Consider the following 14,533-nt stretch of genomic DNA (forward strand, 5'->3'; position numbering starts at 1 on the left):
CCCGCCCCCCCCCCCCCCCCCCCCCCCCCCCCCCCCCCCCCCCCCCCCCCCCCCCCCCCCCCCCCCCCCCCCCCCCCCCCCCCCCCCCCCCCCCCCCCCCCCCCGACAACAAAACAAAAGAAACCCCACAAACACCATGGAGGGGTTATATGAGCCCTCATTCCGAGTCCCCCAAGCATCATTCCGACTTCGGTTCGGTCATCATACATAGCCGCATGCCCCAATAGACAAGGTCACCCCGCTGCGCAGCCTGGCGTACGGCTTCGTCCTCGTGTCTCGCAACACCTAGCAGCCAATGACCCTCACCACATGTTCTGAAGATCACTCAAACAGCGCCCAGACAGCCTACCAGAGAAACATACCTTCCTTACTATCAGCATTACGGAACTGCCCTGAGTAGACTACCGCACCACCGCTAGAGGCGGCTATGCAGGGTCCTAATAGAACCGAAAGTATCTCTAGATCTTGAATAGCAAGAGTCTAGAGAGGGAACAAAGACGTCAGTCCGACCTATCGGGTGGTGGTGTTGTTGCGCGTGGGTGAGACGTGCCTGGCATGTTGGTGTTGAGACGGGGATGGTTGAGGTTGCGCTTGGTGGGGTCGGCGGCCAATCAGAGGGGAGGAGGGAGGGCGTGCCAGAATGCAGGGACGTCGAACGCATGGAAGGAGCGCGACCGTGGCTCGGCGTTGTTTTCTACATGCAAGTCACTTTCAGTTATCGGGTGCAAGTGATGATCCCGGACGATGTCGGCAGCTGCCAGCCTTGCGTGGGCGGGTTGGCTGGGGGTGAGACTTGAAGGCGCACCAGACACTCTGACGAACCACCTCGAAGGTATTGTAATCATCCTGTATACCAGAGTACGTCTTCAATGATCAGTATGAAACAAGACTAGGCCAGAATCCAATTTGAAGACTGATTCTCTTCTTCGCTATGCGTGAGACTTGAGGCGCGGCTATATCACCTGGTAGACTCATAGCATTGTTGTATCAGCGAAGTGTCTCTTCAATACACCTAAAGGTCAGCAACGGAAGAGGTATCCCCGGTACGTTATTCGCTTGTGTCGTATCGATGCCATCTTTATTTCGTCCTAAAACTTGCATATCGCCACGTTGGTGACGGCTTTCAAGAGTTGTGTTTTGCGAGATGCAAGTGTATCGAAATTCTGCAAGTCTTTGCTATCGGCATCGTGGTGGGACTCGAACCCTCACACTGTCAACGCGTAGTCCGCGGGCGTCGTAGTCAAGCACATGGCAACTGTCGTTCAGGCCGACACTGGTAACATCAGCCTTCATCTGTTATGTTTTCTGAACATCTACAGGTAATGACGTCTTCCCTGGACCCGACTCAACCATCATCTGTATCAGTATTCCCAGGTTGGGGTAAACGTACTGTAGGATGTCTGAATATCTCGACGCCATGTGCTGTTCACGCTATATTCCAATCAACTCACAACAAATAACTGAAACCCAACTCTTGTTATTCATAATCGTCATTTCCGCTATGGTACTATGCTGAAGGTCTAAGTATTATTACAAGCCCGGCATGAGAGTGCACGCATGCAAGCGGTTGCACCACCACCCAACTACACCTTAGGCGTAGAAGTTGACTGTGTCCTTCTTCTTTGCCTGTACCTCAGCGATAGCATCGACGTAGTGCTCGTGGCTGATCTTCTGGTGACCAGTCCGGAGAGCAATCATACCAGCCTCAACACATACAGCCTTCAACTGTGCACCACCAAACTCGTCGGTGCTGCGGGCCAACTCTTGCCAGTTGACAGCGTCGTCGACAGTCATCTTCCGCGAGTGGATACGCATAATCTGTGCGCGGGCCTCCTCGTTTGGTAGCGGGAACTCGATCTTCCTGTCCAGACGTCCAGAACGAAGCAGAGCGGGGTCCAAGACATCGACTCGGTTCGTCGCGGCAAGAACCTTGACACGGTCATCGGAGGCGAAACCGTCCAGCTGGTTCAGCAGCTCCAACATAGTTCGCTGCACCTCCCTGTCTCCGGACTTCTCGGAATCGAAACGCTTTGTACCGACGGCATCCAATTCGTCGATGAAGATGATTGAGGGTGCCTTCTCTTTCGCCAGGGCGAAGCAGTCGCGGACCAACTTCGCACCATCTCCAATGAACATTTGTACGAGCTGTGGGCCGGCGAGCTTGAGGAATGTGGCGTCGGTTTGGGCAGCGCAGGCTCGGGCGAGAAGGGTCTTTCCAGTTCCGGGAGGACCGTACATCAGTGCACCTACGATCGTTAGCACATGTCTAGAGATGAGCACATGAGTTGCTTACCCTTCGGCGCCTTGATGCCAATCTTCTTGAAACGCTCAGCCTCCTTCATGGGCCATACTACAGCCTCGACGAGCTCTTCAATCTGCTTGTCAAGACCTCCAACATCGGTGTACTTCTCAGTTGGCTTCTCGTCGACCTCCATAGCCTTCACCCGACTGTCGTACTCTGCGGGTAGGGTATCGAGGACGAGATATGAGTCCTTATTCACACCAATGAGATCACCGGGCTTCAGCTTCTCATGGTCTACTAGACCGATGAGAGGCAAGAAGATGGTTTGCCGAGTTGAGGTCTTGATGACCGCCGACTTGCCAACGCGGGTGGCGTCTAGGTCAATGTTTGCTCCCTCCTCAGCCGCCTCTTCTGTGACGTCAAGATCAAGGATCTCGACAACGTTTCCGACGAGGTATGGTAGTTGCCTATAAGATGTCAGTGTGTTGCCCCCGAAGTCGCCTCAGTCCAGCGCGCTGCGGGGTGACAGCAATCACGTCAATGACATACCTGTTGTTCTCGATCTTCTCTAGGTTGTCCTTGATCTTCTCGTTCATAGAAGCCTTCTCGTGTGTGAGCCGTTGGAACTCGCTCTTCATGATGCGCATGTCGTTCTCCAGTAACCGTTTGCGCGCGACGATGTCTCGTGTGCTTGAGTTCAGGATCTCTTCGTCGAGCTGCTCCTCCTCTGGTTCCGCATCCTGCATCTCTGCATCGCCATCAGCCTTCTTTCCGTCCTTGCCTCCGTCTTTCTTGTCATCGTCCTTCTTCTCTTCCTTCTCGTGGCGCTCAAGGTCGTCGAGATCTTCGAGTGTGGACATGGTGGCGGTGTTGTGAGAGCGACGTTACGCGGTGGGGGGTGATAGGGATGACTGGGTCGGTGCAAGAGTGATGGTGGTGAATGACGCCGACAAAGAGGTTGTTGTGGTGCGGCGGTGATGTGGAGCTGTAGAGGCAGCTATGGATTACGAAGGTACGCACCAGTGCACGGTGAGAGACCCTAGCTCCGATTGTCTTGGCGTCTGTGAACGCCGATCCGTCGCGCGCAACAACGCGCGATAGATGGGAAGTGTCATTCTGTCAGTCTGCAGCTTGATCAAGGAAACTGCGATGGTACTAGAGGGTAAATTTAGAGATCATGCGGTTCTATACGAAAGGACCTGTTCGAACACCCGCCAGCAGGTATGGACAAGATCCAACACGTGTGATTAGTACGATGATGCTGAGTAGGTTCAGTTTGCTAAGCAACAATGATAGTGTGTAATCGAGAGGTTTCATGTGAGGATGAAGGTGATCGTACTGGTGAGGGAAACAGGAAGCAACTGCGATGGGCTTTTGGGTACACACCATCTCGTGTGCGTCAACGCCTACACATGGGTTGGAGCATTCGCATGCAAGCGAGGTGTCTAAACGTCGGTTAATAAACATCTTAGATGCCTACATAGGGCTACTTACTGTTTGTTATAGTGGCCTAAGGCCTTGTTCGAGAATACGTATGCTAGCAGTATAGTCGTTGCGCTTGTCGTTGTGGAGGCCGCAAAAACCCCGCGATATATTTGTTCAAGTTTCCAAAATCTTCATCCATTCCTCAACGAGGCACCTTGGCCTAATGGTAAGGCGTTGCTTTCCGGTGGCAAAGATTGTGGGTTCGAGTCCCACAGGTGTCGTTCTTTTTGCCGTGTTCCGTTCGGCTTCTTTTTGCGTCTTTCTGCATCTTTTTGCCTTTCTTTCCCACCTTCGGATCGTGAGGCATGCCAACGAGGCCACTCACTGGAATCAACGCTAGCCCAATTCTAGTATAGTCTTAATCGTATGACTGAGCGAACCTCCCGTCTTTAAGTTGTGGTGCAAAGATCCGAGGTCGCGTTCGGTGGTTAGAGAGCGCTCTTGCCATACTAAGCTCCTGACATCCGAATCTCCTTACCACCAACCACCACATTCTTTTGTTGGACTACATGCTATTGAGTTTGGTATCTCGTGTGTAGCGATTCTGATTAATTCACTTTCGTGCTTGACAAATCCGTGTCATGTTTACGGCAAGAGCACTCCGGTGCGCTCATGCCACACCTTTCGCCCGACGTGCCGCGCTTCACCCACCATATCTACAGGTTGGTCTAGACACACCACGGTTTTTACAGTACTAACCAAAATGCTAGGCGTCAATTCGCCTAAATTCGTCATCCACCATTGATACGGCCGATGAGCAAAGTACGCAAGATGAGAAACAAACAGATGCTCCGCAACAGGAGGAGGTTGAACGGCGGGTTCCAGAAACACCTGGTCTCGACGCCATCCTTGGTGTAGAGAACATGAACAAAGCCAGGCGACTACACTTTGAGACTAAGAGACTTGCCCATGAGCTTGATCGGGTATATGGTCGACAACGCATCATCCGGAAAGTAAGCCCATATAGAGTGCGGATTGGGGCTACACCTTTTGCGTTCAGCAAGCGCGCCGAGTCCGAGACGCACCCTGAACTCCGAGACGGGAAGATGTTCCTTGTCGATAGACTGATACCAAGCATCTGGTTGCGGGACAATTGCCAATGCAAAGTTTGCACGCATGACGCCACCAAGCAACGACTTCTGGATACATTTTCCATCCCCGAGGACATCTCGATCAAGTCGTACTCGGCTGAAACAAGAGGGTCTGAGACGGTTCACAGAATTGAATGGAGTGATGAACATGAAAGCGAATACTCGGGGCCTTTTCTCTCCCAAGCTATAAACAACGCGAGGTTGAAGGCCGTACAGCGTCAAGCTTTGGTCGACATCAAACCCTGGGACTCATCCATCGCTTCGGGCCCACCAAAGACTCTGTATGCTAACGTGATGAATCCTAACAGCAACGACCTACTTTTCAGGCTGCGCAGATTCGGATTCTGCTACGTCGATGAGACGCCTTTCGAGAACCCAGAGGCCACGAAGAAGATGCTGGAAAAAATAGCCTTTATTAGGGAAACGCACTACGGCGGCTTCTACGACTTCACGGCCGACCTAGCGAGCAAGGATACCGCATACACCAACATCGCACTAGAAGCACATACAGACACTACCTACTTCTCCGACCCAGCCGGCCTACAGGCTTTTCACCTCCTTTCCCACACCGACGGTGAAGGCGGTGCAAGTCTCCTTGTCGATGGCTTCAAAGCTGCGGACGAACTCTTGCATACCGACCGCAAAGCATATGAGATTCTTTCAACGGTAAATGTCCATGGACACGCCTCAGGCAACGAAGGCATTTCAATACAACCCTACCGTGGCTTCCCCGTCCTCGAGCACGACACCGCTACGGGCGACTTGCTCCGCGTCCGGTGGAACACGTCAGATAGAGCATCTATTGAGCTTCCTATCGAAGAAGTTGAGACATGGTACGACGCAGCTCGCAAGTTCGACGCGATACTCAAGAAGAAGGAGAATGAGTATTGGGAACAGCTTGTGCCGGGTAGAGTGCTCATCTTCGACAACTGGAGGGTGCTGCATGGACGGAGTAGCTTCACAGGGAAGCGCAGGATCTGTGGAGCGTACATCAATAGGGATGATTGGATTAGCAAGTTCAAGATGCGGCATTTTGGAAAAGAGAGTGTGCTGAAGGGGCTGGCTGTAAACTAAGGATGGGAGTAAGGGGGTATCAAAGAAATAGAAAGTATCGAGATATCGTGTTACTGGGCGGATATCACTAGTCGTGTTTGTGTGGAACATATTCTCAACGGGCAAAAGTAGTGTGCTGGAACTTGATGTCTGGTTCATCAGAACTTATGTACACCCGCACTATAAGGAAACCATTCTCTTCTCTTATATCAAACGTTTACCGACCACCCCTCTCCTGTTCCAGCTCCAACTCAGCCTGGCGGTAGTACTTGGCAGTGTCCACGCCGTGGTAAGGGTGGTTGACAAAGTTTGGCCATGCGAGGATGTGCGAAAATGTGGAGGAGTAACGCGAGTTCCTGTGTGCAACTCCCTGCATGTACTCGGTCATCTCGGTGGTTCCGTACAGCGACTCGCCCTTCTTGACCTTGTCGACCATCTCGCGCATGTCCATCTCGACCTCGCGGCGGTTCTCGCGGGCACCGTAGAAGCGCACTGCCGTAGAAGTTAGTATCCAATCCAATCTTCTCTATGTCCGGACTGGTTCCACGTACTGCATGACCTCGAGTAGACGAAAACGAAAGCTCCGGTAAGACCGACAGCACCGCTCAGTCGCATGATGGGGGCGAAACCGCCCTTGCCAACCATGGAGGGCGAGATCTTCTCCCAGTACATCATCAATCCGGGGCTCAGGGCTCCGAGCGCGGCACCTTGCGCCCAGTCGGACGGACGGGCATACCGAATGACTCGCTTGAAGTGTCTTCATCTGCAGTCAGTACTCGCATGCGTTCGGTATCGTAGAGGAGCGTACGGGTCATTGTCGATGAGCTGCCATGCATTAGCTACCACCACCCATTGCGCATCTTTCCGCGCTGCAATTGACTCACAGGATACTCTCCAGTAGGGATCTTGTCCGGCACAACGGCCTGGTGCCTGACATAGGCGTCCTGAGCAGACATGGTGGTGTTGGGGACTCTACTGCGGAGACGTCTGGGCGGGATCGCGAAGTGAGGTTCACACGGGCGGCAAGTGCCGCATGCGGGCTTTGGCCTAGTGGCTCAGAGCTCCCGCGACACCATTCTCTCTACTTTTATTTCCTTGGCGCGTCACACCCCATCACCCATCGAGCAACTTCGTGCGCCAACAATGCGCGCCGGCCCCTTCACGTGCGCCCAACAACGACACCGATTGCGATCATGGCTATGAAAGTGGACGACATGGAGGACGTCAAGCCCACGGGCTTGTCAATGTCAAATGGCCTCGACGGCGCGTCCGCTGCGCATGCGACCGACTCGTCCAACGCACACGCCCGCCCGACTGTCGCCGACTTGCACGGAGAAAACCATTTCGCGCAGGTAGCGAGGAAGAACTGGCTCACTGCCAAGAAGACGCCGAAAGTGCGACCCGAAGTGGTCAAGAAAGAGCTATGGGACGAGCTGGAGAATGTCGACTTTGCATACTCGTCGCTTTTGATTCTGGAGAACCTGCAACTTCTGGAGAGATATCTGTGGCCGGGCTTCACCGAAGATGCATCGAACTACCACCATCTGCTGTTGGCGCTTATGGTCAATGTTAAGAGGAGGGAGAACCTGGCATCATGGGGTGAGTTGCTGCAACTCTTAGTATGGACGACATATGCTGACATTGTATAGACCACTTTGCTAGCAAGCCCGCGGAATTCTCCTCCTTCTTCCGCCGCATACTATCCATGACCGTGGACCCGTCCCAGCCGAGCAAGATCCGCACACAGCTCGTGTCCTTCGTCATCGGCGCCTTCCAATCACTAGACAGCGGTCTTGTGCGGAAGGAGTGCGCGCCTCTGGTCGGCATATCGATATGGAAAAACCTCCATTCGGATGCCGTGCGCGAGCAGTACTTCGAGGAACACAGCATGTTGCGCAAGGCATGGAGGGCCGCATCCAAGCGATTCGATGCTGGCGACGAAGCGCTACAGGCTCGTTTACGTTTCGAGCGATCGTGGATCTACACACTGCTGCTGGACTTCATCGACAGACTATACAACAGCACTAGCAGGGAAGAGACGAGGGACAACATGGCTTACTGCGAGCGCTTCATGGAGCTTCTGGTCGACCTGCAGAGCCAGCTGCCAACAAGGAGATATGTCAACACGCTGCTACAGGACTTGAACATGCTCCCGGCCATTCGCTTGTCGCCCATGTACACGGACGAGGATAACGGCCTTTTCCGGGACCTTTTCGACTTGCTGAGCCACTTCACCAACTTCCCCATCGAGGATCAGACAGGCCGTCAGTTGTCCAAGCTAGAGTACGACCAACAGCATTACGATACTCTGGCGAAGTTGCAACGGACAGGCTATGCCGCCTTCCAGGAAAAGCTTCAGTTGATGGCCCTGGCGAACCACAGCAGCATCGGAAACCGGGAGGAGTTGGATGGCCATTTGCGCACACTGAGCGACACCGAGCTCGTTGAGCTTTGCTCTCTCATGGGCCTACGAACAGAGTACCCCGCGTCGACCTACCTGGTGCGCGACCGAGCTTTCTACATGGAGACCCTGATTGCGCTTGTAGAAAAGCGACCGACCTTCAAAGACAATGTCCGCGAGATGCCCGTATTACCTACAGAGAAGGTTCTCTACGAGACCACCTTCCTGCGAAACGAATCGTATGATGGGTCAAGACCGCTCGCTATACCCAAGCTGAATCTTCAGTACCTTACCATGGGCGATTTCTTATGGAGATCATTCATCCTGTACCGCGCCGAGTCCTTCTACGGTATCCGGAAGGACATGGAGGACGTGGTGAAGCGCGTGAAGCCCAAGGGTAAAGGCGTCAACACCAAGTTCGGTGGCGTTTCCAAGATGTCACTCCCTATCATGAAGCCTGCTATCGTCGACGTAGCACCTTCCAAGGTAGGCGAGCAACACCCAGCATACGTTCGTGCGGAGATTATATTGGACGTCAGTCGCCTGCAACACCCAGTACGACGGGATTGGGAACAGCTAAGACCGGATGACGTCGTCTTCCTCCTTGCTGTTGAGGGCAAAGACGACGTACCCATGCGCAATGGTCACCGCGAAGATATCACAACTGGAGAACAGCTTGGCTTGCACCGGATGAGATGCGCCCAGGTGGTTCAAGTTCTGGACGACAAAGGCCGGCCTCTGCGCGAACAAGGCCGCGACGACGGCTTTGGACCTCGGGTGCGCCAACGACGACTCCTTGTCAATATCGACGCGAAGCAGTACCAAACCGACATGGACCAAACTGCCGAAGGAAGGCCAGACGTTTACGAGCACATCAACATGATTGTCCGTCGGAGAGGACGGGAAAACAACTTCCTGCCCATCCTAGAATCCATCAAGCGCCTGACCCTCTCAGACATCCCGGCACCCTCTTGGCTCCAAGAGGTCTTCCTAGGATATGGTGATCCCGCGTCGGCAACGTACAAGCGACTTCCTAACAAACTGAACAAGATAGATTTCCGGGATACCTTCTTGGACTGGCAGCACCTGATCGAGGCAATGCCTGGCAAGTCTATCGAACCCCACGAGGAAGCACAGACATCCTTTGGGCCTCCATACGTTGTGGAATACCCTGCTGCAGGTGAACCAAACATCGCACCTCCTCGAGCATCCAAAAAGCGGCGTCGCGACCAGAAAGTGGTTGCACAACCTCTGCATGAATCGCTTCACGTATCCTCGTACAAACCGCCGAACATGGGGCCATACCCTGCAGATGCGCCGAGGCTGAATGCGGTCAGATTTACACCTGCCCAAATTGAGGCTATCACCTCGGGCACACAACCTGGTCTCACGGTGGTGCTCGGACCCCCGGGTACCGGCAAGACGGACGTCGCGACCCAAATTATATCCAATCTATATCACAACTTCCCGGACCAGCGGACTTTGCTCGTCGCGCACAGTAATCAGGCGCTTAACCAGCTCTTCCAAAAGATTACGGCGCTTGACATCGATGAGCGTCATCTTCTGCGTCTGGGTCATGGTGAAGAGGACCTTGAGACTGATGTCAGCTACAGCAAGCATGGACGTGTAGAGTCGTTCCTCGAGAGAGGGCAGTACTATCTGTCTGAAGTCGATCGGTTGGCGAAGAACTTCAATGCGCCCGGTGCTCATGGTAGCTCGTGCGAGACTGCAGATTACTTCAACCTTGTTTATGTGAAGCCAGCATGGACGCAATACTGGGATAGTGTTACAACCGAGGACACAAGTGTTGACCAGATAATCACTGAGTTCCCATTCAGAGACTACTTCTCAAACGCACCGCAACCTCTCTTCCCTCAAGCAGCAGATCGCGAACAGATTCTTGAGATTGCGCAAGGCTGCTACCGCCATGTCGAGAAGATCTTCACTGAGCTTGAGGACATTCGTCCGTTTGAGATCCTGCGGAACCCGCGGGACAAGGCGAATTATCTGTTGATCAAGGAAGCTCGTATCATCGCCATGACATCGACACACGCTGCTATGCGGAGACAAGAGATTGCTTCGTTAGGCTTCCACTACGACAATGTCATCATGGAAGAAGCCGCCCAGATCACCGAGATCGAGAACTTCATTCCCCTCGCACTGCAAAACCCCAAGGATGGCGAACTTCCTCTCCAGCGCATTGTGCTTTGCGGTGATCATCTCCAAAATTCGCCCGTCATTCAAAACCTCGCTTTCCGCCAGTACGCCAATCTGGAGCAATCCCTCTTCCAACGACTCGTCCGCCTCGGTGTGCCGACTATCATGCTTGACCAGCAAGGTCGTGCTCGCCCGTCCATCGCCGAACTCTACAAGTGGCGCTACCCCTCACTGTCGAACCTGCCCTCCGTCCTATCTAAACCCGAGTTCCAGATTGCCAACCCAGGCTTCAAGCACGAGTACCAGTTCATCGACGTCCAGGATTACAAGGGCAAGGGTGAAGACCAACCCACACCGCACTGGATGATCAACTTGGGCGAAGCCGAGTACGCAGTCGCGCTGTTCATGTACATGCGTCTACTGGGCTATCCAGCGAGCAAGATATCCATCTTGACCACGTATGCGGGACAGAAGAGTCTGATCAACGACGTGTTGGGGCACAAGTGCAAGAACAATCCCCTCTTCGGTCGCCCAAAGATCGTCGCGACGGTGGACAAGTACCAGGGCGAGCAGAATGACTGTAAGTACCACCCACCCTCCCTAACCTCGATTTGTACTAACACACTCTCAAGACATCATCCTCTCCCTAGTCCGCACCCGCGCAATCGGCTACCTCCGCGACATCCGGCGCCTCACCGTCGCCCTCTCCCGCGCCCGTCTGGGCCTCTACATCCTGGGCCGCCGCTCCGTCTTCGAATCCGTCTTCGAGCTCAAACCCGCCTTCGACATCCTCCTCCAACGCCCCGACAAGCTCACGCTCGTCACCGACGAAATGTTCGGCGAAACTCAACGACCGGCCGAACAATCCGGAAATGTGGAAGGTGAGGCTGAGATGCAGGATGTAGAGCATTTGGGCAAGTATGTGTATGAGATGACTAAGACGAAGGTCGAGGCTATGAAGGCGAATGGGGGGGTTATGCCCACGAGGGAGGTTACGATGGGGGAGGCGAATGGTGGAGGGAAGGAGGAGGATGAGGATGATGATAGACCCGAGAACGTGCTTATTCCTGAGGAGGTGAATGAGGAGTTTGATGAGGAGGAGGAGGATGATGCGGTGGTGGTTTAACGTGGAGAACGTAGGCCAGAGCAAAAAGATTTGAAGGTGGATTGCATGGTGATGAAAGGTGGGGTATTGCATAAATTGGCGTAATGTTTGTATGTTTAGTTCTTATTTGATGGGTTGCGAGAGTTTCGAGTTGGTGGAAGTAGAGACTTAGAGACGAAAGATACCAGATCGATCATCGCCCGAGTGGCATGCACACTTTTGGCTCGAAACTTGCTCGGCATGTGGTTGGGTTGGGTTGTGACGCTCTCATAACTTTGACCACTGCTGCTCTGTTGTCAGGAGGGCCAGCGCCCTCCACAGGGTCATCAAATTTTCTCCGTCAACTTTTATTCCTTCCAGAGGCTTAGAGGGAGAGGGAAGACATAAACAGGATTCGTAGGCGATTTTTTCCAGGAAGAGGACAGGAGGAAGACATTTTGTCTTTCGCCGTTTGTTTTGAGAGAAAGCACAGGGAGACTCCGATCATCTTCGCTTCAAGATATCGTTTTGGAGAAGAGCAGAAGATCTTTCATATCTTGTTGCGACCGAGTCTTCTGGGTTTTTGCGCAGAAAGACGACATGCGTGATTGCTCTTCGCGCTTTGTGTGCTTGTAGAGACAGCACAGGAGGAAATGCCCAGATCATTTAAAGCTTGTATTGTCATTTTGATGGACAAGAAAATGTTTTAAGTATTGTCGAGTTTGGGCACAGGAAGACAACATTCCGTACCGAAGGTGTACTTTTGGTGAATACAGAAAGGCGGAGTCCGTCTTATGTGGTGGTTGAAATGAGGTTTTGGAGAATGGGAAGTAGTTCTCGGGTATGCGCTTTTTGAGCTTCTGGCGCTGGAAGACGACATATTACAGTAGGCCGCGATTTTGAGGAAAGAAGCAGGAGGATCCAGACCATGCTATGTGTTGATACATCTTTTTGGTGGATGACAAGAAGTCTGTGGATAAGAGTGAAGTGATCGGCGCAGAGAGGAGGTGTTTATATATGCGTCTCTGTCTAGAGCAGGTGTGTAATAGACTGGTAAGCCATGGACAAGTCTCATGGGATCTGGAACTCCATTTTAGAAATAAGCGCGAAGTGCGTAGGAAGGCGCAGGACGGCGCAAGGTACCATCCAGATGATGTAGATAGCTTTTGTTATTTCGCAAGGAAGGCTTTGGTTCGGAGAAACGACATCAGCAGTATTCCTGGTTGTTTGAGTGTAACCCTAGAGACGGACGAAGACGCCGACCCATCGAAGGCTGCTTGCTTTTTTTTCGGGTGGAACAAGCAGAGGGATGTAGATGAAGGACGAGAGTTACTAAAGCTGGAGGGTGTTTATATACGGTAGGCACCGTCGCACTGCATACGTCAGTCACAAGCAGGTTTCTGGCTGTATTTTGGAACTGAATTCCATCTTGTGTAGGTAAATTGAGGAGAGCGCCAGCAACCATCCCAATGTTGCTTTAGGTTTTTGGTCCTGCGGACTAAGACTTCGGTGCAGGAAAGCAGACATCCAAGATCTTCTTATAGTTTTCGACCAAAGCTATGGGGAAAGAAGAACAGACTCGATCTCATGGGTAGCGGGATCGCGATTTTTGGAGAACACGAAGAACTGTGTGGATGGAAGAAGTGCGTGGAACAGTGCATGTAGTCGTTTATATACCGTAGCCCTGCTACCAGCTAGTTCAAAGCTGTTTCAAGTAGGCCTGGAGAAACACTTGGGTGCAGAGAAGCAGCATATTCTTTGGAATCTTATCTTTTGATGTTGGAGGTCAGGCCAGGGCAGGAGACTGGTCTCATCATCCTGTCGTGTACTTGATTTGGAGGATAGGAAGAAGTTTGTGAATATGAGCGCCCAGGAGACAGCAGGACAAGTGGTGGCTTATATACACATAAGCATACTATAGGCCAGAACCGGAATGCACTTATCTAGGCGTTGTTCCGGTTTTTGAAACAGTGAAGTTGGTGTAGCAAAACTTGTCCCACGAAAACATGGTAGGTCGAACTCAAGACTTTTCGTGTGTTACATGATGCCCGATCTGGCAAGCCGCGCAGTCATGCCATCTGACCTGGTGGGTTTTAGACAGCCAGACAGTATCTCCGAATTGTTCCTGATTCCGAGTCGGATTTTAGAAAGAAGAGGCACAACAGACCATTCAGGCAAACTTTGTCGCTTTTGGAAAATAAAGGGGAGTAATGGATAAGAAGAGTAAAGTCCACTGACACACAAGGTTTCGTACACGACGTCCGGGATGTCGTGTCATATCGAACAGTGATTGGAGTTTGAGACCGTTGGAAGAGTGCTCGAATCATGTGTCGATTGATTCCACATTTTGGAAGAGAAGCGAGGCAGATCATGCTTGGAATGGCTCGGGATTTTAGAGAATAAGATAGTACCATGAAGAAGAGGAGTAGAGTCCATTGATGTGAGGTTTTATACACGACGCCCCAGACGCCAACTTATTTTGGACACTCCCTGAAGTTTGAGACGACCCGACAAGTTGGTGGAAATCATCGGGAAATCAGAATACCAATTTGGAAGAAGAACCCACAGCAGATCATTCTTCAGCGCTCTTCGTTTTTTGCGTCCTTCAGATAATAGAGTATGGTAGTATAGGAGAGGAGAGGAGAGTCGACCGGCGCAAGGTTTTATACACGACGCCAAGCACTAGACAACAGGTCTATTCGTATCTCTGGCCAGAGAGACAGAAGACATGAGAACTGGTGAAATATTGTTTCAGTCTTCCGACGAACGCAGACATATGCCAGCTCTGGTATCATTTGATTACAGGCTTTCGCAATTGGGATCTTGTAATAGTGGCAGCAAAACCGCCGCTGCCGCCGCTGCCGCCCCCAACATCAAACTAGATCCCAGTCGTTTTGGGAATGTAAGTGATGCAGTTGTCTGAAGAAGAAAATGTTTTCAGACGCAGACGGCGGTCCTTATGTATTCGTTGCTTGCCGATCAGGAACAGCACCATGTGGATCTTGCGAGCTGTCTTTTTC

The 14,533-nt window shown here is 52.4% G+C and overlaps 4 protein-coding genes and 1 non-coding gene across 5 annotated transcripts; 3 read left to right on the plus strand and 2 right to left on the minus strand.

Annotated features, from left to right (window-relative positions):
* Positions 1-1,590: 1,590 nt before the first annotated feature.
* RPT5 (26S proteasome regulatory subunit 6A) lies at positions 1,591-3,102 on the minus strand (the record flags this gene model as incomplete). Its single annotated transcript, XM_049338816.1, has 3 exons — positions 1,591-2,246; positions 2,294-2,709; positions 2,792-3,102. 3 exons carry the CDS (start codon positions 3,100-3,102, stop codon positions 1,591-1,593), a joined length of 1,383 nt encoding a protein of 460 aa, XP_049204701.1.
* A 774-nt stretch (positions 3,103-3,876) lies between these two features.
* J4E93_000860 lies at positions 3,877-3,948 on the plus strand. The gene has a single exon. It is a non-coding gene; the product is annotated as a tRNA-Arg (tRNA).
* A 532-nt stretch (positions 3,949-4,480) lies between these two features.
* Positions 4,481-5,892, plus strand: J4E93_000861 (uncharacterized protein; the record flags this gene model as incomplete). The annotated part of the gene is made up of 2 exons (XM_049338817.1): positions 4,481-4,489; positions 4,528-5,892. The coding sequence occupies 2 exons, from the start codon at positions 4,481-4,483 to the stop codon at positions 5,890-5,892; spliced, it is 1,374 nt and encodes a 457-aa protein (XP_049204702.1).
* A 196-nt stretch (positions 5,893-6,088) lies between these two features.
* J4E93_000862 (uncharacterized protein) lies at positions 6,089-6,827 on the minus strand (the record flags this gene model as incomplete). The annotated part of the gene is made up of 4 exons (XM_049338818.1): positions 6,089-6,363; positions 6,423-6,628; positions 6,680-6,696; positions 6,756-6,827. The coding sequence occupies 4 exons, from the start codon at positions 6,825-6,827 to the stop codon at positions 6,089-6,091; spliced, it is 570 nt and encodes a 189-aa protein (XP_049204703.1).
* Positions 6,828-7,064: 237 nt separating this feature from the next.
* Positions 7,065-11,555, plus strand: J4E93_000863 (uncharacterized protein; the record flags this gene model as incomplete). Its single annotated transcript, XM_049338819.1, has 3 exons — positions 7,065-7,470; positions 7,521-11,009; positions 11,062-11,555. The coding sequence occupies 3 exons, from the start codon at positions 7,065-7,067 to the stop codon at positions 11,553-11,555; spliced, it is 4,389 nt and encodes a 1,462-aa protein (XP_049204704.1).
* Positions 11,556-14,533: the final 2,978 nt, after the last annotated feature.

This window comes from Alternaria ventricosa, assembly GCF_023758065.1.
Source record: "Alternaria ventricosa strain BMP 2768 chromosome Unknown scaffold_1, whole genome shotgun sequence".
NCBI classification, from domain to species: Eukaryota; Fungi; Ascomycota; class Dothideomycetes; order Pleosporales; family Pleosporaceae; genus Alternaria; species Alternaria ventricosa.